This window comes from Lampetra planeri, chromosome 57 (genome assembly GCF_965212315.1).
Source record: "Lampetra planeri chromosome 57, kcLamPlan1.2.h2, whole genome shotgun sequence".
Classification (NCBI taxonomy): Eukaryota; Metazoa; Chordata; class Hyperoartia; order Petromyzontiformes; family Petromyzontidae; genus Lampetra; species Lampetra planeri.
In genome coordinates, this window is record NC_136163.1 from 6,748,771 (window position 1) to 6,773,200 (window position 24,430).

Consider the following 24,430-nt stretch of genomic DNA (forward strand, 5'->3'; position numbering starts at 1 on the left):
CAAATTACATTACGGAGTCTTTCACGTGTGCGCTGCGAAACAGATGGCGCGTAGTATTTTACGGCAAATGGACCGGCACAATTAACCAGGGCGGTCTGCCCAGTTCGAACTGCGAATCCTCTGCAACCAGTGGGGAAAGCGCCACTGCCAAGCCACGCCACTGCCCCCGATAGAAAGGCAATTCAGCCCTGACGCAGACTTGAACCCTCCTCCCTGGGTGCGAGGATCACCGTGTATTCCACTCCCGCGAGGTGCAGCGCCTCCGACCAGTACGTCGCGCCCAGAGCTCCCAGCATGCACGGCATCTGCTTCCCACTCTCGCCGGCAGCTGCTGGGGAAAAATGCACAACACAAGGGTGAGCGTCTACGTCGCGTCCGTGCGAGCGGTGAGCGTCCATGCTATGTCCGTGCGAGCGGTGAGCGGGTGGTGTCTATGCTTGTGGCGAGCGTCTATGCTACGTCTGCGAGTTGTGAGCGTTGATGCGAACGGTGTCTGTGCGAGTGGCGAACGTCCACGCGACTGGTGAGCGTCCGTGCTACGCCCGTACGAACGGCGACGATCGACGTTGCGTCCCTGCGGTCGGCGAACATTCCGTTCCCGCGTGCGACCCCGACCCCCGTCGGTGCCGGACGCGGTGCCCCTAACCTGGGGCCCTCTCCACCGTGGTGGCGACCTCCGCTCCGTGCAACCTGCCCAGCAGGCGCAGGCTCAGCAGGTGCAGATCGTGCAGCCAGGGCACGGGCCGGTGGTGCGGTGCCCCACGAGCCGTCACCGTGAAGCGGTAGTACATCTCGCTGCCGTGCTGCTGAAAGACCAGCGTGGGCCCGCACTTCATCGTCACCCCCTTGGAAGTTGCCGCGGAGGGGAGGGGGGGGCAGTGAGGGGGGAGTTAGAGGTCACATGGGAAGGGTCACAAACGGTTTAGGGTCCACGGTTCATAACCCATGCACAAAAAGCAGCATTTCTATAAACTATTTGTAGGGTGGAGCACAGGCTGCGGAATGGATACCGTGCAGGATAATTTTTTTGAATACGCGTGGGGAACGTGCACCTAACCACATCTCTCCCCCAGTCCTCTGCTGTGCTCCTCAATCAGCTCATCTATCCGGCCACCAGACCTCTGCCCCTACCACGTTTCACCTACCCTCAACCATGCCCAGCCAAAGCACCCATCCATCTTACCACTTCATGCATGAGCTCCATTCCCCGCTGCCTCTCGTCCACGTTGCACCCACCTGTCGCCCTCATTCACCATTATTCTGGTTGTGTGTTCAGGTTGAGCCTCCCAGAAACGGCGTGTTTGCTCTGCTCACCATCAGCAGCTGCTCCTCGTTGTAATTGTCGGAGAAGCGCAGATACGCGCCGTGGCCGTCCATGAACTCCATGCAACTGTTCCTGCGTGACGGCACGGATGGCGGAGCGTCGCGACGAGTTACCTACGGACCCAGCCGGGTCGAGCGCCGTGGCAGAGAGCCAAAACGAGGACTAAAATCACGCCGGGGATTCCGTAACGCCTTCCCAATGCTGCATTTGTCCTTACAAAAGTATTTTTTTAATGATTATTATTTAGTACCAGGAACCCGCACACGTCCTTTGGATGCGGCTATCCTTCCCGGCCATCTGTCCCAGCCAATAAGCCAGGTAGCCAGGCAAACTTTTTTTTATGTAGTATGATGTGGAAAACATGCAGGCTAATGCAAAACAATAAAATTATTTCATCAAAAACAGTGTGTGCAGCCTTGAAAGAAAAACATGTGCAACCGGCAACGTTTTGGGCAATAGCCCTTCATCATGATGCAGCGTTATTGACGAATGTGTTCCGTTTCTTTCTTTGTAGTGCTTGCGCATCAACGCCAATGCAGCAGCAACAACAACTTAATTTTATAAGTTAATGACGCCATTCCCATGGTTGAGAGCAGGGGGCGGCTCAGGCAGGATACGACGCTAGAAGTCACGATGGCAGACGGGTCGGTGTTGAGGTGTTGCCGTACCGCGGCGTGTCGTGCTGTTGTGGTTTTGCACCGTTGTGCCAAGTTGTGACGTTGAGGTTTTGTGATGGTGTTGTCCTGTTGCTGTGTTGTGGTGTCGTGCCGTGTTGTGTTGCCGTGTGGTAATATTATAGTGTTGTGCAGTTGCCGTGTTGCGGTGTTATGCCGTGTTGTGACGTTAGTGTTATGCCGTTGCTGTGTTGCGGTGTCGTGCTGCGTTGTGTTACCGTGTGGCAATGTTATCGTGTTGTGCCGTGGGGTTGTGTCGTGTTGCGATGCGTCTGGCACCAATACGTGGGCGAGTGTTTGTCGAATTCGATGGTGAAGGAGTGGGCGCCAGGGCAGAGGAACGTGGCGGCGTTAGTGGGGAACTCCACCAGCCAGCGGCCCAGCACTATCGACTCACCGCCACCACCACCAGCATCCTGCTCCTCACACTGAGACACGGACAATGGGACATGGGGACACAGGCACGCCAAGACACAGGGACACGGTGATACGGGAACACAGACAAGGTGACAAAGAGGTAGTTAAACTGGCAAGGGAGCACCATGCATGTACAGTAAAACCTTGGATTGCGAGTAACTTGGTCTGCGAGTGTTTTGCATGACGAGCATTTTTTTTAAATACAAATAAATTTGATAAACGAGCGAGGTCTTGCAATACGAGTAGCACGTGTATACGCTTTGTCTGCCGAGCGTCACGTGATCACACCTGATATACGAGTGCTTTGGATTACAAACACGTTCCTGGAACGAATTATGCTCGCAATCCAAGGTTTTACTGTACTATGTTTAACTTCTTTCGCACCGTATGTAGCCAACCGTGCTCATAGGAGTACCTCCTTGAAGAATCCCTTGTGCCGATTGGCCAGATCGAACAGGCAGGTGACCAACGGCATCAGCTCTTGCTGCAGCGTGCACGAGAATTCAAGATCCACCAGCTCCAGCAGGAATGCGAGCTGCAAAAGTTTGGCAGAAATTGTAAACACCGCAATGACCCGGTCAGCGACCACCTCGTTTCCACCGCACGATCACTTGAGTCGTAGACTGGCATTCACTCAATTGGCCCGATCGCTCAATTGACCCGATCTCTCCTTTCCCATTTTCCACTCGTGGCACATCCGAGCCGATCCAGCGCAGGGTTGGGGCCTTGCGTTCTTCTCTACGAGCGTATAAAAAAAAAAGCTCAAGAAATATTACCGGTGACAACTTATTAAACTTCACTATGCTAGTCAGTTGTCTTTCTTCATGTGGCCGATGTAGGTGCAGAGCAACAGATATGGTTTTACATTGAGGTGGTTGAGCCAGATAAATGGGTCAGGAGTAGCAGAGTGCACCGCTGGATGAATGCCTCTCCAGTGTTTGTGAATTTGGCGCCGAGTCGTTGTTATCTATTCCATGGTGTGCTCTGGTGACCAGAGTCACCGCACACTGCCGGAGAGTTTAAATTTCCATCTGTGCACCAAGTGTCTGCGTCTGCCGCTGCCATGGGTTGTGCAGAGGACGCGGTTTAGGGCTGTGGTCCATAAGCTGAGTGGAGGCTCAAGGCTAGGGATCGCCTGTATTGGGTCTTTAGAGAAAGGTGAGGGGGGGGGGGCACAGGACCGGATCAGACAACACTCACCACCCGATCTTAGCCGTGGCCGGGAATCAAACTCATGTTGCCAGGTTCACAGCGCGAAGTGCAGTGCACTAACCAATGGAGCGCCGCCACTCCGACGGCTTTGGGAGGCCATCGTGGCCAATAATAATGATGACGACGATGATGACGAGGACGACAATCGTGTTGCTCACCAGGTGCCTGGTTGCCACGGCAACAAACGAGTGCTGGAGGTGGCTCACGGAGTCCGCGAATCGGTCCGAGGGCAAAGAAGCGAGGGCGGTGAGGGAAGCCACCGCCATCACCACCTGCCTCTTCACGTCTGCATCAAGCATAGACAAAATATCCCCCACTTAGCCTCCTCAAGCTGTTGGGACAAGTGCAGTGCTGTTCACGAGCGCTTATTAAGGCCAGAACGGCGCATGACGAGATGATGTGGCAAACCCCGTGCCCGGCGGCCTGAGTCTACCTTGAGGGAGGCCTGGGATTAGTTCAGATATCACTTGTCAGTGATGTCAGTCACACAGACAAAGGATCCCCGTATAGCCACAACAGACTTTGCTGTGAGCGAGTAGCACCTATGAAGGCTGGCACGGCACAGGAGCCGGCGAGTGGCCAGCACAACGGCCTTCGCCTCCCTCGTGGTGATGTTTAAACACCGCACCAGGTACTCATTTGAGGCCGAGTTTATCTAGGGGAGGCCCAAGACCGGTTGAAATAGTGTGCTGTATAGATGGCACAAGCAGCGTCAGTGTGTTGTGTATAGATGGCACAAGCGGCGTCAGTGTGTTGTGTATAGTTGACACAAGGAGCGTCAGTGTGTTGTGTATAGTTGACACAAGGAGCGTCAGTGTGTTGTGTATAGTTGACACAAGGAGCGTCAGTGTGTTGTGTATAGTTGACACAAGGAGCGTCAGTGTGTTGTGTATAGATGGCACCAGCGGCGTCAGTGTGTCGTGTATAGTTGACACAAGGAGCGTCAGTGTGTTGTGTATAGTTGACACAAGGAGCGTCAGTGTGTTGTGTAGAGTTGACACAAGCGGCGTCAGTGTGTTGTGTAGAGTTGGCACAAGCAGCGTCAGTGTGTTGTGTATAGTTGACACAAGCAGCGTCAGTGTGTTGTGTATAGTTGACACAAGCAGCGTCAGTGTGTTGTGTAGAGTTGACACAAGCGGCGTCAGTGTGTTGTGTATAGTTGACACAAGCAGCGTCAGTGTGTTGTGTAGAGTTGACACAAGCAGCGTCAGTGTGTTGTGTATAGTTGACACAAGCAGCGTCAGTGTGTTGTGTAGAGTTGGCACAAGCAGCGTCAGTGTGTTGTGTAGAGTTGACACAAGCGGCGTCAGTGTGTTGTGTATAGTTGACACAAGCAGCGTCAGTGTGTTGTGTAGAGTTGGCACAAGCGGCGTCAGTGTGTTGTGTATAGTTGACACAAGCGGCGTCAGTGTGTTGTGTATAGGCGGTGGCGCCAGCAAGGCAGAGGCTATGCTCACACGCCAGCATCACAGCCCGGGCCACATCGGCCACCCCTTGGTTTCCGCCCTTGAGCGCCAGGTGGCACCAGCTCATGTGCTGGCGCTGCACCTCCACCAGCAGCTGCAGCAGGGCGGATGGCTCGTGCCAGCGGCGCCCGCTCTCCTGCTGCACGCCCCAACAACAAAGTGTGCACAGCGCCAGCCAGCAAGTGAGTCGGTCAGCAAAGGGGGCGAAGTTGATATTGGGTCTTTCGGTAAAGTCCCGTAGTTAGAAATAAGATAAAATAGAACCAAAGAGTATGGATTCCTGCAGTCACGAAAGCTTCAAATCAAGATTGATATTGGGTTTTTTCTAATTTACGAGATATCGAATCATTTTATTTGGTAGTCACACTTTTCTCAGAGTTCAAGGCTATCACAAAGGAAAGCGCTGTTTCACAGATGTAGTCTGCAGTAGATTTCCAGGGAGGGGGGGGGAGCAATGTTGCTTTGCATAACCTCAAATGAGTCATTAACCCCAACCCATTTACGAGTGTATTTTTAAATTGGCAAACCTGGACTGTGACACGGGCACACAATGGCCGACTCTCTTTCCAATAACGCCACAGGTTCCTTATCATGCTGCTGTGAAAGTAGACTGCACGTAGTATTTTAGGGCTAGTACGCAACGTGGTATTAACCAGGGCAGCCCACTGGGCTCCAACCACGAAACCCCTCATCAAAGGGGCGACTGCTTGGCACTGACGTTACCACCCCGGCGATGTACAAGAAGCGCGGTTCGAACGTAAAGTTACGTCAGCCAATTAGACGGTCCACAGATGGTCGGTCCAAGAATAGAGCAGTCGGATAGTTGGTCCGCTGCTCAGTTAGTCAGTGAGTCGAACAGCAAGTCAGATGGAAAGCCAGTCAGACCGTCACTCAACACTTCAACAGTCACTTTATAAGAGCATAAAGTCAATCAACATATTGCCGTGAGTTACTCGGCTAGTCAGCCAGGCATTCAGTCAATCAGAAAGTGTCAGACATAGTAAATGAGTCGGGTCGTCAGTCAAACAGGCCGACGGTCAGTCAGACTCAATCGCTTTATTGTGTAGGTTCTCAGTTGCACCGTGTGGCTCTGCTGTGTTTTAGAGTTGATGTGTTGTTCGGTACGTGGAGGGTGGAGTGAAACGTTGGACGTCGTGCGGAACAATACGCGGAGAGAGCTGGACAACCAATCAGCGCACGAGTCCGTACACCCCGTTGCGTCGTTAGTCCCAGACCTCACGACCCCCGCGACCCCCGCGAGTGACCTCTCACACCTGTGCCTGCGCGAGGTCCAGGAGCGTGTGGATGACCCTCAGCAGCGGCTCCGAGCGTTGGGGCTGCGTCGCCGCCGGGGGAGGCAGTGGGCAGAGCAACTCGGGGAACCTGCTGCTCCGCGCAGGACGGGAAGAACGGATCATCGCACGGCGATCCACCCCACCCCTCGCCCCATCGCAACTCGAGGTCGCGACTCAACTCAAGCATCGATTCTCTGCCATTTGACGGTAGTCCCTCGGTTTACGATGCCATCGATTAACGATATTTCAATTTCCGATCCGCCTCCCATAGGGTCCCATTGTTTCTATAAGCAATACATTTTTTAACGATGTTTACAACATCACGCGGCCGCCAATTTTGGCCAATCGGAGCGCTCCTTAAGTGGACTCGGCAGCAGAGTTCAGCCAATCAGCGACGCCCTTTTATTAGCATTATGGAAAAAGCTCTCTTGAATACTTAATTGTTTTTTTTTAACTCCAGAGGTTCTAATGGAAGCAGACTCCCCTTCCAAAAAGTTATTTTCTCCCACCCCAACCTCTCGATCAACCCCTTAAGTCAACCATCTTCTTAGCCTAAGGTCATCATTTATATTTATGCAGCTTTTTATGCTCTATTCATTATTTATACATGTTTATATTAATGCTTTAAAGATGTTGTTATAACGTTCATTTATTAAAATTGCACGTTTAACTATTATAAACTATGTTTGTAGGGTGAAAAAGGTCAACTTCCAATCATGGAACAAATTACGCCTTTAATATGCATTTCCTATGTTCGATTAATGAAAAATTCAATTAACAATGGTTTTCGTGGAACCAATTAATATCGTTAACCGATGGACCACTGTATTTTGTTTCTAATGTCTCATCACAAATATTTTGTTCCTCTTGCTCTGTCTGTCTTGCAATGTCTGTTATCTGTAGGGTCTCATCTCGACTATCCACACCATCTCATCTGTACCGTCTCATCTGTACCGTGTGTACTGCCCTGGTCCACCTCCGTCTCTCTACCTGAAGCGACTGCAGAGGGAGCTCAGGGTGAGCGACACGGACTTGGGCAGCCGCTCCTCGTCCCGCGATGGGGCACCCTGCACAGCGACACGGAGGGTGAGGGTTAGACTCTGGGTGAGGGTCAGGGTCCGGCTTAGAGGTTGAGAGCCTGCGTTAGGGTTTCAAAGTTTGAAGCTTATTTTGTTTGTCCGGGTGAGAACTCAAGAGACCAGGATGAGTCTCATTCGCAAGAGCAGCCTGCTGGGACATTAGCGTGCCAGACGATTGCTATGCATTGTCTCAATTGAGTTATTTGCGATGTGATTTTTTTTCTTCTCAAAATGTTGTCCCGAACGCAGGAACACAACGGGTCGACTATTGCAGATGACGCGAGGAGATCTCTCACGTCCGCCGTGGAACAGACTGCACACAGCGTTACTACCGCGGTCATTACACCCCCCAGTAATAACCAGGGCGGCTGCTGCTTGCGAACCGTGAAACTCTGCAACAAGGGATCAACACGGCAAGGCCATGTCACCACCCGGGTTAGAGTCTGGGATACTTGTAAGCGCTAGGCATTAGGGGTGAAGATTAGGGTGAAGAGCGAAGTGTTAAGGTCAGCGTATAGAATAGGGGTTAGAGTATGAACTAGGGGTTCAGGATAAGAGCCAAGGGTCAGGGTGCGAGTCTGGGTTCGGTGTGCACCAGCATCGTGAAGAGCTTCTCTCGCGCTTCGTCCCCCGGGAAGAAAACAGCGGTGGCATCGCCCAGCGTCTCCTCCTCCTGCCGCCGCTCCGCAGCCTGCAGCTCCGTCAGTGGCCCCTCCCTCCTCGCCAGTTCCTCCTGCGGCGTCCCAGGCGGCAGCGCCGCCTTGTCCACAGCTATGCGGAGGAACAGGCGCAACGATAATTAACGTTTCACCGCCTGGATTCCGTGACCAAGATGCTCGGCGCAGTTGCAAGCAAAACACCGTCGTGGCCAACCGCTTGCCATACTCGGCTGCGAGAATCGACGTTCAACTCTGACGCACCGTCGCACAGGTGCCGGTAGAACTCGGCAAGGCAGGCGCGTGCCGCCCCTTTGTCGGGCCCCGCGAGATCGTGGGTAGCCAGGACGGGCCCCAGGCAGCGCAGGAGGCGGAGGAGGATGATGCGAGCTGCGGTGCTCTCCGCGGAGTGGCTACGGCAAACGTAAGGTGCAGAAGAAGTGCAACATACATAGGTACAGACAGGGAGGAGCAAGTGGCACCATCAGGTGTGGCACAATCCCATGTGGCCCCATCAGAGCCACCGGCAACACCCCCAAACAAAGCATCCGTATCAGAAGGCATGGGATGTTTCTGCCACTATTCGTAGGATCTTTGTTTTGTTTGTCTGCAGTTCTAGAGCGATAGGCAATTTGCAGCGACCTATAGTTCTTAAATGCACAGGTTGCAAAGGGATCTTCATTTTCTTTTAAACGTTTTATCGTTAGTAGCAGTATTACGCACATGCAGTGTGTGGATGCGTAATCGTGCTCCCGGTAGATTCACATCTTTTATGAGCATTTGGATGCAATGGAAATGTCTAAAGCGTGATATTAAAACTCGACAGATGTTTATAGGCAAGGACCTTCTATGGTAAATGTGAGCCATAGTTCGAGGCTTGGGCGGTGGGCATCAACTCAGCTGCGCAGCTTCTGACGTTGATAACAACTCACCTGTGATGAACATCACCCGTGAATGTTCTCACCTGGGCAGCAGCTTGCTGTAGAGCAGCCAGAAGGGCTCAATCGTGAGGTCAGACACGTCCAGGAAGGGGCAGGGGTCACGCTCACTCATGGCGCCCTGCACGGCGACGAGACACGTGGAAGGAGGACACGGGCAGGGAGACGCGGGGAGGGAGGACGTAGGGACGAAAGACGCGGGGAGAGGATAACCAAATTAAATAATCAAGTTCTCGCTGAACGTGTTTTCATACAAAGCGTTTTTGCTATGACATGGTTCTTCGATTCGGGAACACTTTTCGCACAACGTGGAACGCACACCATTATAACGCGGAACGTATGCTGTTATGAACATGAAACGCACCACTGTTATGGCGCGGAGAGCACACCGTTATAGCGCGAAGCATGCCCTATTATAACACGAAACACACACCGTCATAACGCAGTTTCTGGGCGGTCGACAACTAACTACTTTAGTGAGCTGTGCGGCTGAGCGATACAGGAATTCAGGGTATACGCATGGAGTGGATAGAGTTAGCGGTGGCGTAGCCTCATCACTCACCCCTCCAACTCCACCCAGAAACACAACAAGCAACCACCACCACCATCTCAGGAAAGTGACATTTTGTTGCGTTCATAATTTTTATATATATATATAAAAATAATCGTTATATGTGATATATTTATCTTCTCTTCCCTATCTCTCTCACACACATAGCATATTCTTAAAAAGTCACTCATGTGAAATTCTGGCCCAGAAGGCAACCCCACCCTTAACATTATTTATCAGGAAAATGTTTTCGCTTATCGTGGCATTTTTGAGGACCGAGTTCGACGTGGAATTGCCGCGTGACTATTTTAGTTGGTTGTGGCATCGGCGTCGCGTCACAAAACAAAAAACCACTTTGTGTAAATGTCGTGGGGAACGGAGGATGAGTCGGGTACCAGGTCGTCCTGAACCAGCAGCAGGAACCTCAGCGTGGCCTCCACGAGCTCGACGCTCCGTAGGGGCCTCCCGTCCACCCAGCCTGATGGTCCCAGCGGCCAGCACTCACTCTCCGACCTCAGGGAGCCGTGGAGCCGTGACCCCTGAACTTTGATCCCCGTGCTACCGTGCGGGCACAGGTACTTGATGAGGATGAACTGTGGAAAGGGGGGGGGGGGCAGAGGGGAGTAGGTAGCATGGATAAGGGTCAAAGGGTGGCTCCTGCTATTCGAGTGGAATTGTGAGATGAAGAATCTGTTCGGAAATCTCACAGCGGTGCCACATATTTATAAGATTCTGTGAAGATGATAGTCCACGTAAGCGGATACCACAGAGCTACCTCTGAGAGCTCGAGTGACCTCTGACCTACACAATGAATACACAGACAATACACGCCTACTCTCCTTATTTGTCTATCCACGTAATAGATTAAAGCTGTTTTTTTTACTTACACAACCCATAGGCCGCACAGCCTTCCGAGTCCATGTCTTCAACAGCAAACACTCTGGACCAGTTTCAATATTCAGTGTCTTATCAGCCGGGGCAGGCTTGCTTGAACCAACCCTTGTGAGAACTCCCAGAGGCTTATAGGTAAGGACCTTCTATGGTAAATGTGGGCCCTAGTTCGAGGCTTTGGAAGAACACGCGATGGATAGCCTGGATGATGACCGGTGGGGTTGAGACTAATGTGGGAGTGGCAGCCAAAGGGGGGTGGGGGAGGGGCCAGAGAGGACGTCCATCACGGAGATGGAGCAATGAAATCAGCTCGTGTGCAGCTGCTAGATTAAGATTCTGACAAGGCTAGGAGAGGCCTTCACCCAGCGGTGGGGTTGAGCACGGACGATGACGACAATGACGACAATGACAATGACGATGATGATGACAATGACGATGATGATGACAATGACGATGACGATGATTGCACCTTCTTGGGTAGGGGCATCTCCAGCTCCACGTATATGTCAGAGTCGGTGAAGGAATCTCGCACCACGGTCCAGCCAATCAGATCACTGTACGGCCACACGCCTTGCTCCCTGAAACACGGCACGCGCGCACACACCGATAGACAACGATCGCCCCCGCGTAGTCGTACGGACCGGCAGTTCCCAGCCTGCGGTACTCGTACCCTCCATGGCCCAGCGTTGGCGCGTTCCGAGTACGTATGCATGTTAAACTTCTTTAGCACCATACGCAGCCAACCGTACTAGCGGAGGTGCTTGCCGCTCGTAGCAGAGGTTCGCCATTCGGATCTGGCAGCCCGCCTTGGTTAATACTGCTTCTTGGTGGACGTGAATGATGTCCGTGACGTCGTTCGGAAAGTCGCCCGTTGTGCCGGCATCATGGTTCAAATTTGCCAAATTAAAAAATTCGCCCCGCAAACTACTACAGCTTTTGTCTGTGAAAACACAGCGGCTTCCTTCATCAGAGCCGTCCGATACAAGAACGGCGCGAAGACCAATTGTACTCAATTATGAATACTACACGTGGAAGCTCGAGGGGCGAGACAATTCACTTCATGGCAGTGTTCACGTCGGGTTACGAAGCAGTTTCGCTTGGTCTCAACCAGTGTTCACGATCGGGATATAGGGGTACACACGCAGCTGTAGACAGGTGGCAGGACTATAGGGGCACACAAGTAGTAGGGGGTAAATAAATAGGTGATACACTTTTTACAGATTTTACATCAAAAAATACATCGAAGAATCGCCACGACACAGCACATCTACAATCGACCAACACAGGTGGATTGTGGGTAGTAATACCCGTACTAAAAAGCCACACAATTCCCAGCGTCGCACCTCTTGCTGGAGGCGTCCGTCACGGCGGTGGGCTTCCACGCGTCGCACTCCGAGTAGCGCTGCAGCAGCTCCGCGGCCGAGAGCGGGCTGCCGTCAGGGCCGTCCACACCGTCGAGCGCAAACACCAGGCACAGCCCCGGGTAGCCGTAGTCGTTGGCCGTGATCTGACGCACCGCAGCGCACCACCACACCGCAAACCGCGCCACAACGCACCAGACGCGGTGCCGCGCCACGCAACACACCACGCAACGCGTCACACCCCATGCCAAGCCTTCGTCCGGCAATTGATAGGTCACGGCGGATGATGATTGGCTGCTCCCACCTGGACGTGCAGGCGCACGGCCTGCGCCCTGAAGCCCTGAGGAGCGGCGAGCAGCACTGTGGCTGCCATGTCCTGCTCGCCTGCCTGCAGCGCTGCACGGGCAGGACGGCACACGAGGTGTCAGCACCAGCAGAAGCACCGCCAGTGTCACTGCCACTAGCAGCAGCACAGCAGCAGGATTGTCAGTAGCATCAAACATCACCAGCATCAAACATCACCAGCATCATTATCACAGCTCGATCTCCAGAACCAGCACCAGCAGGAGCATCACCAGCAATAGTAGAAACAGCGCCAGCATCTGCAACATCATCACGAGCAGTAGAGGCATCATCATTAGTGCCAGCAGCAGTAGCACCAGCAGCATGGATATATGTTTTACATTTTTTCCGCACCGTACGTAGCCAAACGTGTTAATGGGGGGTGCAGCAGTTCCAGCAGAAGCACCAGCAGCAGTAGCATGACCAGCAACATCATCACCATCATCATCAGGACCAGCAGCATCATCAGAATGACCATCATCAGAGGTCAGTGTGAGAATGACCGTGTGCCCCAGGGGCTGAATGCCATTACGATCCCACAGAGAGGGGATTGGAGAATTGCAGCCGCCCCAAACTTTCTGGAGCTACACAGTGAATGTATCATTACCTAACACAGTTAGTAGGCGTTCAGCAGCCACTATTACGACTCATAATTGAGGTATGGGGAAGTCCACGTATCATTGGCTGAGATAAATTAGAATTAATGTGTAAAGGTTAAGATCTAGTTTAAATAGGATTGGCTGTCCTGGTGATGTCAATTTATTTTGTTTCATATTTTTTTATGTAAGAAGCCAGGTCAGGTGACACTGTTATTCCGACTTCCTGGTTTGCTATTCTGACTTCCTGGATCTCGTCCAGATGCTGTTTGACACAGTTTCAAACTAAATGTCGTGCATCTAATTGCTGATAAATTTGGTTGTGAGAATTGTTCTTCAACTCTGCCAGCGAGTGAGCCGTGATTTAAATGCTTGTACACAAGGTGGCAATTGTATTGGTTAGGCAGTGTCAGGGGGTGAAGGGTTCTTAACGGCAGAATTTGGCCGGATCATTAATTGGCCTAATGCCAAAAAAATAAACAATTAATCATGTATTGTTACAGACGATTATCATGATGATAATGACGATGATGATCGAGTCACATGTATTTATGTCAAGCAGGTGAGAACTCAAGAGACGATTCTGATGATATTGATCGTTTTGTGCGTCAGTGCGACACCTCCGACGTTGAGAGGTCCGATGAGGAGGTCGTCGGTGTCTGAGATCGGGCCACTGTCCCCAAATGACCAGCAAAGCAGCCGTAGAGGCAGGGGGTTGCCTGTAACACACAACAAACACAGACAAAGTTCACCCCTAGAGCCTCAACAGGCTGTTTGGGGCAAGTGCCGTCAGCAGGCACCTATGGCGGTCGGTACGGCACATGAGGGGGAGGTGTGGCCAGCACCACGTATGGCCGCCTTTGTCTCCCCAGCGGGCGATGTTTACACACAACATCAGGTCCTCATTTAAGGCTGAGTCGATCTAGGGGAGTCACAAGACCGGTTGAGGAATGGATAATTGATTACCGATGTTGGCCATGAGCGGGAATCGGACTTAGTTTGCTGAGTTTGTAGCGCAGTGCGCTAAAACGCAACACTGCCGCTCCCCTGTAACAACTAAAACAACAACAACAACCATCGTCACACACTAGCATACACCACACAAATATACTATATACTCACCAGCACACACATAACAATAATACTAAGATTGTTGTGTTTCTATGCGGCATCACAGCCATAGTGATAATTATAATGATGATAACAATGCTGTCATAAGGATGATAATGACAACAATGACCACGATGTTGGTAATGATAATGGTTGTGAAAATTATAAATGACGATGCCGGTGATAATGACGATTGCTGATGGTGGTAGGTAATGATCATGAAGATATTGGTGATAAGGATGACAATGATGGTGATGACAATGATCACGATGATGACGGTGATAATGACAAGGATGATGACGATGACGGTGATGACGATGACGGTGATGACGATGTGAAGCACCCACAGACGCGACGAGTGTGCCCGGCCAACGCGGAGCGCAGCGCCGTGAGCGCCCACCCCGCGTCCAACTCCTGGCGCTCGCTCTGCACCACAAGCGCCAGTCCCTGCAGCGCATGGGCCACGTTGCCACGCGCCAGCGCCAGCGCCAACACATCCAGCTTCACCTCCCCGTCGGGACGGCGCCTGCGGGGACACCGCGGCGGGACACGGGTCAGCGGTGCCGGCAGCACCAGCGGCGGCGATGCCCTCGTCATCGTCATTATCATCATCACCGGCAGCAGTCGGAGCAGGTTCATTGTTGTCATCATCATTGCCATCGGCAGCAGCACGAGCAACAGTGGGAGAAGGAGATTCATCATCGTTGTCATCATCATCAGCAAGGGCAGTCTCATCATCGTCATCAACAGCAGCTGAACGAGCAGCAGTGTAAGTGGTGTCAGTCTTCATAACCAACAGCAGCAGCAGTAGAAGCAGATTCATCGTCGCCATCAGCAGCATCACTACCATCACCAGCAGCAGCAGAAACATCACCACCATCAACACCATCACCAGCACGACCAGCGCCACAATGACCAGCACCACCAGCAGAAACATCACCACCATCAACACCATCACCAGCACGACCAGCGCCACGATGACCAGCACCACCAGCACCACCAGCACCAGCAGAAACATCACCACCATCAACACCATCACCAGCACGACCAGCGCCACAATGACCAGCACCACCATCACCAGCAGCAGCAGAAACATCACCACCATCAACACCATCACCAGCACGACCACCACCACGATGACCAGCACCACCAGCACCAGCAGAAGCAGAAACATCACCACCATCAACACCATCACCAGCACGACCAGCGCCACGATGACCAGCACCACCAGCACCAGCAGAAGCAGAAACATCACCACCATCAACACCATCACCAGCACGACCAGCGCCACGATGACCAGCACCACCACCAGCACCAGGGTCACCTGTGTAACGTGCCGAGCAGCTCGCCGAGTCGGTGCAGAGCGGAAGCCACGGCGTCGCCTGGCGCAAGGTCCATGGCCGGCAGCAGCGCGAGCGGAGGCAGCTGCCGCAGCGCCGAGCTGAGCGACACACGCACCAAGGGGAGCCATCGCTGGGCTGCCTTCATCATAAACTTCCTCTTAAACAAATCCAGCAATTATCCCAAGTACCACTTAGAAGTGCCTCCTCAATCATAGACAAAAAAATCATCCGTTTGTTCGTGACATATTATTAAGTACAAATTTAATTTGTCACTCTTCCTTTTGTTGGTCCCTGAACAACCCCACACGCAGCTTGCAAGCCCCTGTACCGAACTTGTTTTTCTGCTGCCTCTTGCTCTCATTACATTAGCACATTGCCTTTTTCCCCATTCACGAGTGTTTCATTTACGACCGTTAAAACAGCTTCTTTTGTTTTTTGTGCAACATTCCTTAAGACCCGGGACTCGTTATCAGGAATGTTGACGTTATTCTATTTTGTTTTTGTTGCTGCTGCTGTGCTCACGCTCCACACATCTCCATCGTAAAATAGCTGGGCAACTGTCTAAACGGCACCATCATCCACGTAACAAATTAAATAAACTAAAACTCAAATAAACTCCGACTCATGATGCCATTGGACTTATGTAGAGACCCATCACCTGACACTGCGATTCATAGACTTACACAGAGATCCAATGACTTACAGTCTCGTATACTTCCAGAGACCCACAGACTTACAAAGAGACGCATAGACTCACCAATTAAGGAGGCGGTAATCCTATTATGAACCATGATTTCCCCCACATGCCTTTGACATTGCAGATCGCATATTTTCCGATTGAGCCATTCTCAAGAACGTAACCCCTGCAATGAGCAAGGTTTTGTGTACATATATTTTTTCCCTTTTGAGGCGATAGAAACTGTGTTACTGACAGATGTGTTGAGCGTTTTTGTCAACTGCGTTTGTGCACCACCGCCAACGCAGCAACAGCAGCAGCATCACCGAACAATCTGTTTTCATTACTAAGTTCAGTTTGCCAAAAAAGCGCTCTTCCACCCTCTGCTTGTACACCTCGATTTCACGGTTCTGATCCCAGTCCACATGAAACAAGTGCCATCGGTGCACATAAAAAGACAAAGATCCCCCCTATAGCCTGAACAGACTGTTGGGGCAAGTGGTGTTAGCGAGCACCTATAAAGGCCAGCAACGGCACACGAGGGGGTGGGTGGTCAACAACACGCCCGGCCTCCTTTGCCTCCCCAGTGGCGATGTTTAAACAACGCACAAGGTACTAATTTAAGGCTGAGTCGACCTAGGGGAGGCCCAGGACCAGTTCAGATAATCGTCACTGGTGTTGGCTATGAGCGAGAATTGAACTCAGGACCCCGGGTTCGTAGCGCAGCGCGCTAACCGCGTATGCATGTGTATGCACATGCATGCGTTAACCACGTATGCATGTGTATGCATGTGTATGCATGTGTATGCACATACATGCGTTAACCACGTATGCATGTGTATGCATGTGTATGCATGTGTATGCACATACATGCGTTAACCACGTATGTAGGTGTATGCATGTGTATGCATGTGTATGCACATGCATGCGTTAACCACGTATGCATGTGTATGCATGTGTATGCATGCATATGCACATACATGCGTTAACCACGTATGTATGTGTATGCATGTGTATGCACATACAAGCACATGCGCTCTGCTTTGGCTTCCAGGCTCGTGTCTGCCAAGGGAATTAGCAGCCAGAATGCCTGAGCTGATGGCAACCTTGGCAGTGTTGGCTTGTACATACTGATCAATAGTTATTTCCGAAGCCACTAATATATTGCAAAGTAGATATTAAACAGAGGTAAATAAATAAATAGAGACAGAATTCAAGTAAAAATTACAGTGAGGCACAAAAAATGGTCACACGTGGATTAGAAAACGTAAGTAGGCTCAAGATATCATCTTGACTTGAAAGTAGTGGCTGAACATGGGCAGTACCGAGTGTCTTAACTACAGACGCGACACTCACCACATTGACACTCGCCACACCCATCACCTTCACCTTAGCCGTGTGGCGAGTGTTTGTGCGTGACACCACGCTCACCGGAGCTGGGTGGCAAGTGCGTGGGCAGCGTCAATGCTCTGTTCGGCGCTCTGCGACGCCTGAAGGGCCAGCGTGACCACACAGTGTGCTGTCACAGCCTCGATGGCCTTGGAGAGGGGGCCCGGTCCCCCCATGTGGCCCCCCACCAGCAGCCCTCGCACCCTCATGCGGCCCTCCGGGAATGAGTTCTGCACTATCTCCAGCTTCACCACTGCTGAGACAAGGGGGAGATGCACAGGGGGGAGACACGGGCGGACACATGGGGGAGAAACACGGGTGGCAGACGGGGGGGGGAGACACATGGGGGAGGGACACGGAGGAGGTGATATCCTCTTACTTGGGTCATTTCTACCATGAAAGTTCGCACTGCTCTGCTGACATTCTGCCAAAAAAACAAATGCCCGGTCCTCCTTCCCCCTCTCTCCCACTCCCCCCTCCACTACAACCACTCTTCTGCTCTGCACTACCGCCCCCCGCTCGCCTGCCCCACCGCTGCACGCCACCCACCCTCTGCGGTGATTTCCTTCCCCTGCAACAACTCCACGTAGCCCGTGCTGGCAAAGGGGACGAGCGTGGAGGTGATGGGCTCCAGGCGCCCCGGTCTTCCCGCCAGCACCTCCACTTTGGCCGGTATGCTGGAGCCGTCGCTTGCCACCACGCCGATGGCCAGGCGCGTGATCACCACACCGGGCCACGGCCACATCCTGCCGGGTGATCGTGTACAAGTACAAAAGGTAAGAGACAAAGATCCCCTGCTTAGCCTACACTGACTGGTGGGGCAAGTGCTGCTGGCGGGCACCTACGAAGGCCCGGATGGCGCACGAGGAAACGGTGTGGCCACCTCCCCCCCCCGCCACGCTCCCTCGCCTTGTTTCCCCAATTCTGACGTTGGCACACCACACCAGGTACTCATTGAAGTTTGAGGCTTAGGATCAGTTTAGATCAATCACCAGCCGTGGCAGGGAAATGAACTCGGGAAGCTGGGTTGGTAACATAGCACGCTAACCACTATGCCACTGCTCCGCACACACAATGAGCACTAAAGCTACTTAAGTTGAAACAATTAGCTGTTTAAGTCGACTCCGTAAAGTTTAAAGTGCAGTCCTGCAATTGCTTGTTCATGTTCCCCACTCTTCCACGCTGGCCGGACGTGTGAAACGAGGTGGGTGCACCCACACTTCACCCCACCACTCTCATTTATGCTACCGGATGGACAGAGGTGGTGGTGGTGGCAGCCACCTTTATTCCTCAGTTAACGAGGTGAACACGTCACATTTGGTGCTCGACACATTTCTGTACGTGCGACAAACAGTTTTTTCATTCATGCGGTTTACCAGGAACGCAAAAACTAAAACGAACATAACCAGCATCGCCATCACGTACCCGATGGATAAGCTATGCTCAGTCTTCCAAAAGGTCTGCAGTGTCCCATCCGTCAGGTTGTCCAGTGTCAAGTTGTTGCACGAAGCCTCCAGGCGGCTGAAGCACTGGGTCAGCAGCCTCCTCCCTCTCCTCCTCCCAGCGCCAGCGGTGAAAGCATCATCATCGTCGGCGCTAGGGTCACCGTCCCCTTCCATTAACTTGGCCCAAGCATCGTCCTCTGTGGGGCACGGGCGGTGCGGAGTGTGCAGAGGTGTCTTGATTCGTCTAAATGTGTGGTTGCAGATTAAGTTGTACAGTAGGGTGCTCTGGCTGGGGCCACCTCAACATGTGAAGCGGTGGGAGTTCAGTAAGTGTAGCGTGACAAATGTCACCCAAAGCTGTGGTGTGGCCAATGTTCAGCGGCGTGGCCGTCGTTGTGGTAAGAAATGTTTTAACCCTAATGTGCCGTGCGGTTGGCGATCAGTAGTGTGATGCGGCTTGGGGCCATGTAAACATACGGCGTGGCTGACACCACCTACACATGTTGTATGGTGTGGCAGGAGTTCAGTGGCGGTGTCCCGGGTACCCTGGCCACCGCCACGACAACTCGGTCTCCTACCGGCCTGGTCGAGTTCGGCCTGCGCCAAGGTCTCCTGCACCAGCGTGGAGCGCACGAGCCACAGCGTCTCGGCGGCCGTGGCCGGGGCCCACTGAGAGCCAGGGCCGCGGGGAGCCACGTGGTCGCCGGGCACGCGGTGCTGCCACAGGGCCTGCGCCATGCGCCCCACCAGCTCCTCCCGGAACGTGGTGGTGCAGTCCTTCCCGTACACGTCCACTAGGCCTGAGGGTGGCGTAATAATGGCGGGCGTCACGCGACGACAGATGCACTCGCACCGCGCCGGACGAACCCGCACCGTGTAATTCTGCGCCATCGACAGAGCACGTCACACACCCTTGCCACGCCACAACATGCCACCGTCAAACGAATGTTCTTTGTTTTTAACGCATTCCAAGGAAGGTTTAAAGTGTCATTGCATTCGCTCTGTCCGTCTGTCTGCCATCCTGAAGTGGTGGTGGGGCAGGGGGTGGGCTTATGATAATTCTCTTGAAGATGATCGAACATCAATTCACTTTTTCGTAAAATAAAAATTGTATTTCTATTTGGAGCTTATCCAATAGAAAACTGGACAAACTGATCAAAAGGTTGTCTAAAAAATTGTAAACGCGGGTTAACATACTTTTGGATAAAATGCAAAAATACTTTGTGCTGACAGCCACCCGTCAGCTTCAGTCATTCTAATTAAACACTTCCTAGGACTAACACATGTTGGGATGGGTTACAGAATCCGTGCGTAATCAAAAGTGAGTGTGTGCTAGGGCGGGACGTGTCATGCCTAAAAGTAATGATGGCCCGTGCCCGAGATGACATCCACAGCACATATGGAGCAATGAGATAAGCTCCTGTAGAGAAGGGAGATGGATTTTGATTTCGCAGGACTCTAAGTGGTTTGATCATGGCTGACGATTACAATGCTCAAAATGTCTAATTATAAAAATCCAGCCCTGTAAGAGACTGTGCGTGCCAATCGGTGCATTACTTCCTTGTGCACTCCGATATGATAATCGCTCCGGTGACTCACCATTCGATATTCGAGTACGAAACCAATTACAGTATCGACTTATCAACAACTCTTTAACGACCATCGTCCCTGGGCACAGCGCCCACCGGTGGAGAAGGTGGCGCGGCTCAGCATGGCAATGGCACGCTCCTTCTCCCCCAGCGACGTCGTCTCGTACGCCAGCATCATGGCCCCGTACAGGGCCTGTATGTCCACGCGTCCCTCCAGCTCCAGGTCAAAGCTGCTCAACGCCTGCGTGGGCACAAAGAGACATGGCTCCGTTACCCACAGCGCTCACACCCAAGACGCAGAAACTACCCCCCCTCTAACACAGCCCTGGGCCTCATTGGTGAAGTGCCCTCGCCCCACATGGATGACCTGGTAATCATTGGTGGATAGGCCCCAATCCTTCATGAGATTAAGATGCCTTGGGACTAATTGGTGAAGGAGGCGCCAGTGCCCCAAAGACTGCCCTGGGGGTTACTGGTGCTGTCCTCGGGGTCACTGCTGCTGCCCTCGGGGTCATTGGGGTTGTTGTGGTTTTTGTTGATGCTGGGCCCCAGTTGCTTTGCCTCGGGCTGTATGGCGGTGTTGCTCTCTTGCAACATTATCATATTGCCCTGTCCTCTCCCATGCCCCCCGCACATTACACCTAATGAGAACCAAGTGTAATCACAACTATGGGTCTTTATATTAGTTATTGGTGATCAGGCTGATAACATCTTGAGAACCTGGCAGTCAAGGGTGGCTTAAACCCCGATTCAAATCCAGCTGCTCAGCAAAGCAGGCTCAGGGTCTCAGACCAGTCGGACCACACAGGCACCACCTTATTTTCGTTTCAAAATTATAACTTTTTAAAAAGATTAACTTCACATTCATAAATATCTGACAAATCACCATGAACGTGCCCGAATCTCGTCTCAATACCAACGAGGCTCAAAAATCCTGATGAGTTTCCGCGACCTGACCGAGACTGGATGAATGATTTCCAGGTTGATTCGAAACAACCGCTGCACGCGCTACGCATGGCCAAAGGTGGCAGGGCGTGCTTCCTCGGTCTCGGCACGTCACAGCCTCCTCGCCCACAACCCGAGGGCATTGGGTAACATTTAATTAACTCGTTTGACTTGCGCCGACTGAAAATAACCATCGAAGGAAACTGCACCCACAATTAGTTTGAGCCTGCTGCGTAGGCATTCACAGTTGCGCTCCTGTGGAGCTCTCAGACGTGCTTTCGTGTTGTTGTTGTTGTTGCTGCTGTTGTACCCCAAGTTGTTGGTCAGCACGATGCCTGCTGACGTTTCGTTCGACGTGCTGGGTGGCAGCTTCCTCGCCAACTCAATAGCCTTCTTCTGAAACCAATGGTGCCACGATCCCTCTCATCCACGTGTCCCTCACATCACCCTGGGTGCCCACACCCCCCCCCCCCCAGTCCTTTCTCACTGCCTTGGGGGCCCCTTAGCTTGCTTAGTCCCCTGCCAGGTCCCCTCACTCCCCGCTTGGTCCTCTTAGTACCCTGGAAGTGACAAGCGTCCCAATTCAACCCCTCCATCTTCAGGAGGTGAAAGGTGCCCCCCTTGGTCGTCGTAAGCGACAGATGGTCCCTTCAGTGCCCCCGCGGGGGTCCTCTTGGCGTCAGGAAAACACATTCCTGCGGAGGGAGCTGGTAGGAACGTTGGGTTGCTCGGTCAATGGCCAGGGTCAACGGCGGCGTGCTGTATTCCGCAAATATGCCCGACTGTGAGGGCGGGCACAAGCCGGCGTGAGTAGGTTAAACGTTGAGTTTTATAAGGGCACCACGGGGTGACCAGCCCCTCCCCACCCAGCCCCACCCCACTCTCCCCTCTCCACCCAGCCCCACCCCTCCCATTTTTGGATGCACGACGGACGGACACAATAATCCCCTGTGGGCTGGTGGAACCATGTGGTTCCTACCAGTACGAGAAAGTCAGAATCTGAAGATGGATTTATACTGCAGGAGGAGGAATCCGATGAGCTACAGCTCTTTTCTACAGATGTCCAGTAGGGGCGGTGAAGAACGTTACTTTGTACTACTATCATGCAAAACATGATAGCAGTACAAAGTACAAGGTAAATCAATCACTAAAACACAAACAAATACAACACGAAACCATCGATTAACTTATTTTTCAGAAGCGCCCTGGCCATAAATGATAGCCCATTAAAGTGGCCTGTCATTTGGGCATTTATAGCAGCAAAAACATCTAAATAACCTCAATGCATGTTTCTGAATGTGGAGGGACATAAATGAGTTTCCCATGCATCCCCACGGAATTTTGAGATGAACTAAACTATTTTAATGTTACCAGGTAGCAGAGGTGGGACAAAGTCATTGTTATGCAAGTCACAAGTAAGTCTCAAGTCTTTGCTCTCGAGTCCCGAGTCAAGTCGAGTCAAAGATGAGGCAAGTCCAAGTCGAGTCTGAAGTCATCAAAATCATGACTCGAGTCTGACTCGAGTCCAAGTCGCATGACTCGAGTCCACACCTCTGCCAGGTAGCGCGACAAATGACAAGCTCAACAAAGTGGCTTATCACATGCAACTTTATAGCAGCCAAATACTCGTAAACGCACGTTTGTAAACAAGGCCAAGGGGTGAGAAGCAAACACGCAAACTCCACACACGTGGAGCAGCAGCAGCGGCAGCGGGCGTCGTGGTTGGGATCGAGCCAACGACCTCTGGTACACCACGAGAGGCAATCAACATCTCCACCCACAGCGTGGCGGTGACGGCAAATGTCTCCCTCTCTCTCTCACCACCACCCCTCACCGCCGCCACCCCTCACCGCCGCCACCCCTCACCACCACCACCCCTCACCTCTTCCACGTCCCTCATCTGCACCCGGTCCAGCTCCACGCTCCTGCAGCGGCCGAGGATCTCCCGGAGCGGCAGGGCAACGCGGCCACGTCCCAGGGCTTCGTCCAGCAGGTTGCGGACGCCGTACTCGCGGCCTATCGCGAACAGCAGCTGCTGCGACACGGACCGCCCGCCTCGCAGGCCGCTCGCGTCCTTCAGCCGCAGAGCCCGGCGGGCCGAGTTCGTGTCCAGTGCCGGGAAGCCGCCGCCGGGCGAGGCGGCCTCGTCGTCTTCGCTTTTGGCGGCCGCGTCGCCCCATCGCCCCGGGCCGCGCTGCCACCCGCAGCGGCGGCGGCTGCGGCGGCAGCGGGGACGGCGGCTGTCTGCGCGGGCGGTAAGCGCGCTCTCTGAGGAGCCCATGATGGGACGGGGGGGACGTGCGAGCAGACAGCGGAGGGAGAGAGACGAAGGCGGCCGCGCTGTTTCAGTGACAGACGCGGACGGGCGGCGGCCAACCCACGGGGTTGGGCGGGGGGAGGTCTTGTTTGGTGTGGGGCATGACGTCACGGTGGACATGTTGGGTGGGGGTTGCGGTCAGCCAATGCGAAGGCGGTGAATCTGTGGTGGCCATGTTGGGTAAGGAAGGGGTTCAGGCAATTAGAAGGCGGTGACGCCGGGGCAGCCATGTTGAGTGGGGGAGTCAGCCAATGAGTAGGCAGTGAAGCAGTGGAGGCCATGTTGAGTAGGGGTGGGGGGCGGCGCGGGAGTTGCAGGATAAGCAGTCTATGGCATGATTTGGTTCGTTTGTTAATTCCTAAAATTAATGTTCGATGTCTCTGGTAATTAAGGGCATTACGTTATTTAATGACGTCGATAATTGAACATGTATTGAAAACTTTTAAATAGCAATTATTTGGTTCTTTCGGTAAAGTCACGTAGATCAAAAAATAATAATAAAGATAAAGTGAATACAAAAAATAATAACAAATAAAATATACGTAATAAAAAACACGAATGTCGACTGTCGACTGTCGCCTGGTTTTCTTGTCCACCTCTACCGTCAGCAGTGTGGCTGTGTGAAGCGAGGTGCAGTGCTCTGATTGGTGTAGACCTGCCGGTGGGTGTGGACCCCTTTCCAACATTAACATAAGCTGCCCCGCCCCTCTCTAAACCTTTATAAACGGCAATAGATCACGACGTTTCGATCGCAACACAAGCAATCCCACCTGATGACGATTTTGTATTCACTTAATTTTTTTTGTTATTATTTT

At 52.6% G+C, this 24,430-nt stretch overlaps 1 protein-coding gene across 3 annotated transcripts in view; it reads right to left on the bottom strand.

The window, feature by feature from the left end:
- Nucleotides 1–23,689, bottom strand: part of ZZEF1 (zinc finger ZZ-type and EF-hand domain containing 1) — a 47,691-nt gene extending 24,002 nt beyond the window's left edge. For 2 of the 3 annotated variants that reach the window (XM_078618453.1, XM_078618452.1), the window contains exons 1-25: nt 23,181–23,689; nt 20,450–20,594; nt 19,343–19,564; nt 18,745–18,961; nt 17,869–18,065; nt 17,362–17,572; nt 15,236–15,352; nt 14,259–14,437; nt 13,422–13,520; nt 12,168–12,259; nt 11,846–12,009; nt 10,972–11,080; nt 10,007–10,204; nt 9,088–9,182; nt 8,388–8,536; nt 8,063–8,238; nt 7,379–7,455; nt 6,368–6,479; nt 5,085–5,232; nt 3,786–3,913; nt 2,831–2,950; nt 2,278–2,426; nt 1,315–1,396; nt 647–845; nt 231–331 (exon numbers count right to left, since the gene is read on the bottom strand). In XM_078618453.1, coding sequence (XP_078474579.1) covers nt 231–331; nt 647–845; nt 1,315–1,396; nt 2,278–2,426; nt 2,831–2,950; nt 3,786–3,913; nt 5,085–5,232; nt 6,368–6,479; nt 7,379–7,455; nt 8,063–8,238; nt 8,388–8,536; nt 9,088–9,182; nt 10,007–10,204; nt 10,972–11,080; nt 11,846–12,009; nt 12,168–12,259; nt 13,422–13,520; nt 14,259–14,437; nt 15,236–15,352; nt 17,362–17,572; nt 17,869–18,065; nt 18,745–18,961; nt 19,343–19,564; nt 20,450–20,594; nt 23,181–23,579 — 3,885 coding nt within the window. In that variant the 5' untranslated portion in view covers nt 23,580–23,689. The remainder of the gene's footprint in view (nt 1–230; nt 332–646; nt 846–1,314; nt 1,397–2,277; nt 2,427–2,830; nt 2,951–3,785; nt 3,914–5,084; nt 5,233–6,367; nt 6,480–7,378; nt 7,456–8,062; nt 8,239–8,387; nt 8,537–9,087; nt 9,183–10,006; nt 10,205–10,971; nt 11,081–11,845; nt 12,010–12,167; nt 12,260–13,421; nt 13,521–14,258; nt 14,438–15,235; nt 15,353–17,361; nt 17,573–17,868; nt 18,066–18,744; nt 18,962–19,342; nt 19,565–20,449; nt 20,595–23,180) is intronic. The other variant, XM_078618454.1, reaches the window with a different exon arrangement.
- Between the last annotated feature and the right edge of the window lie 741 nt (nt 23,690–24,430).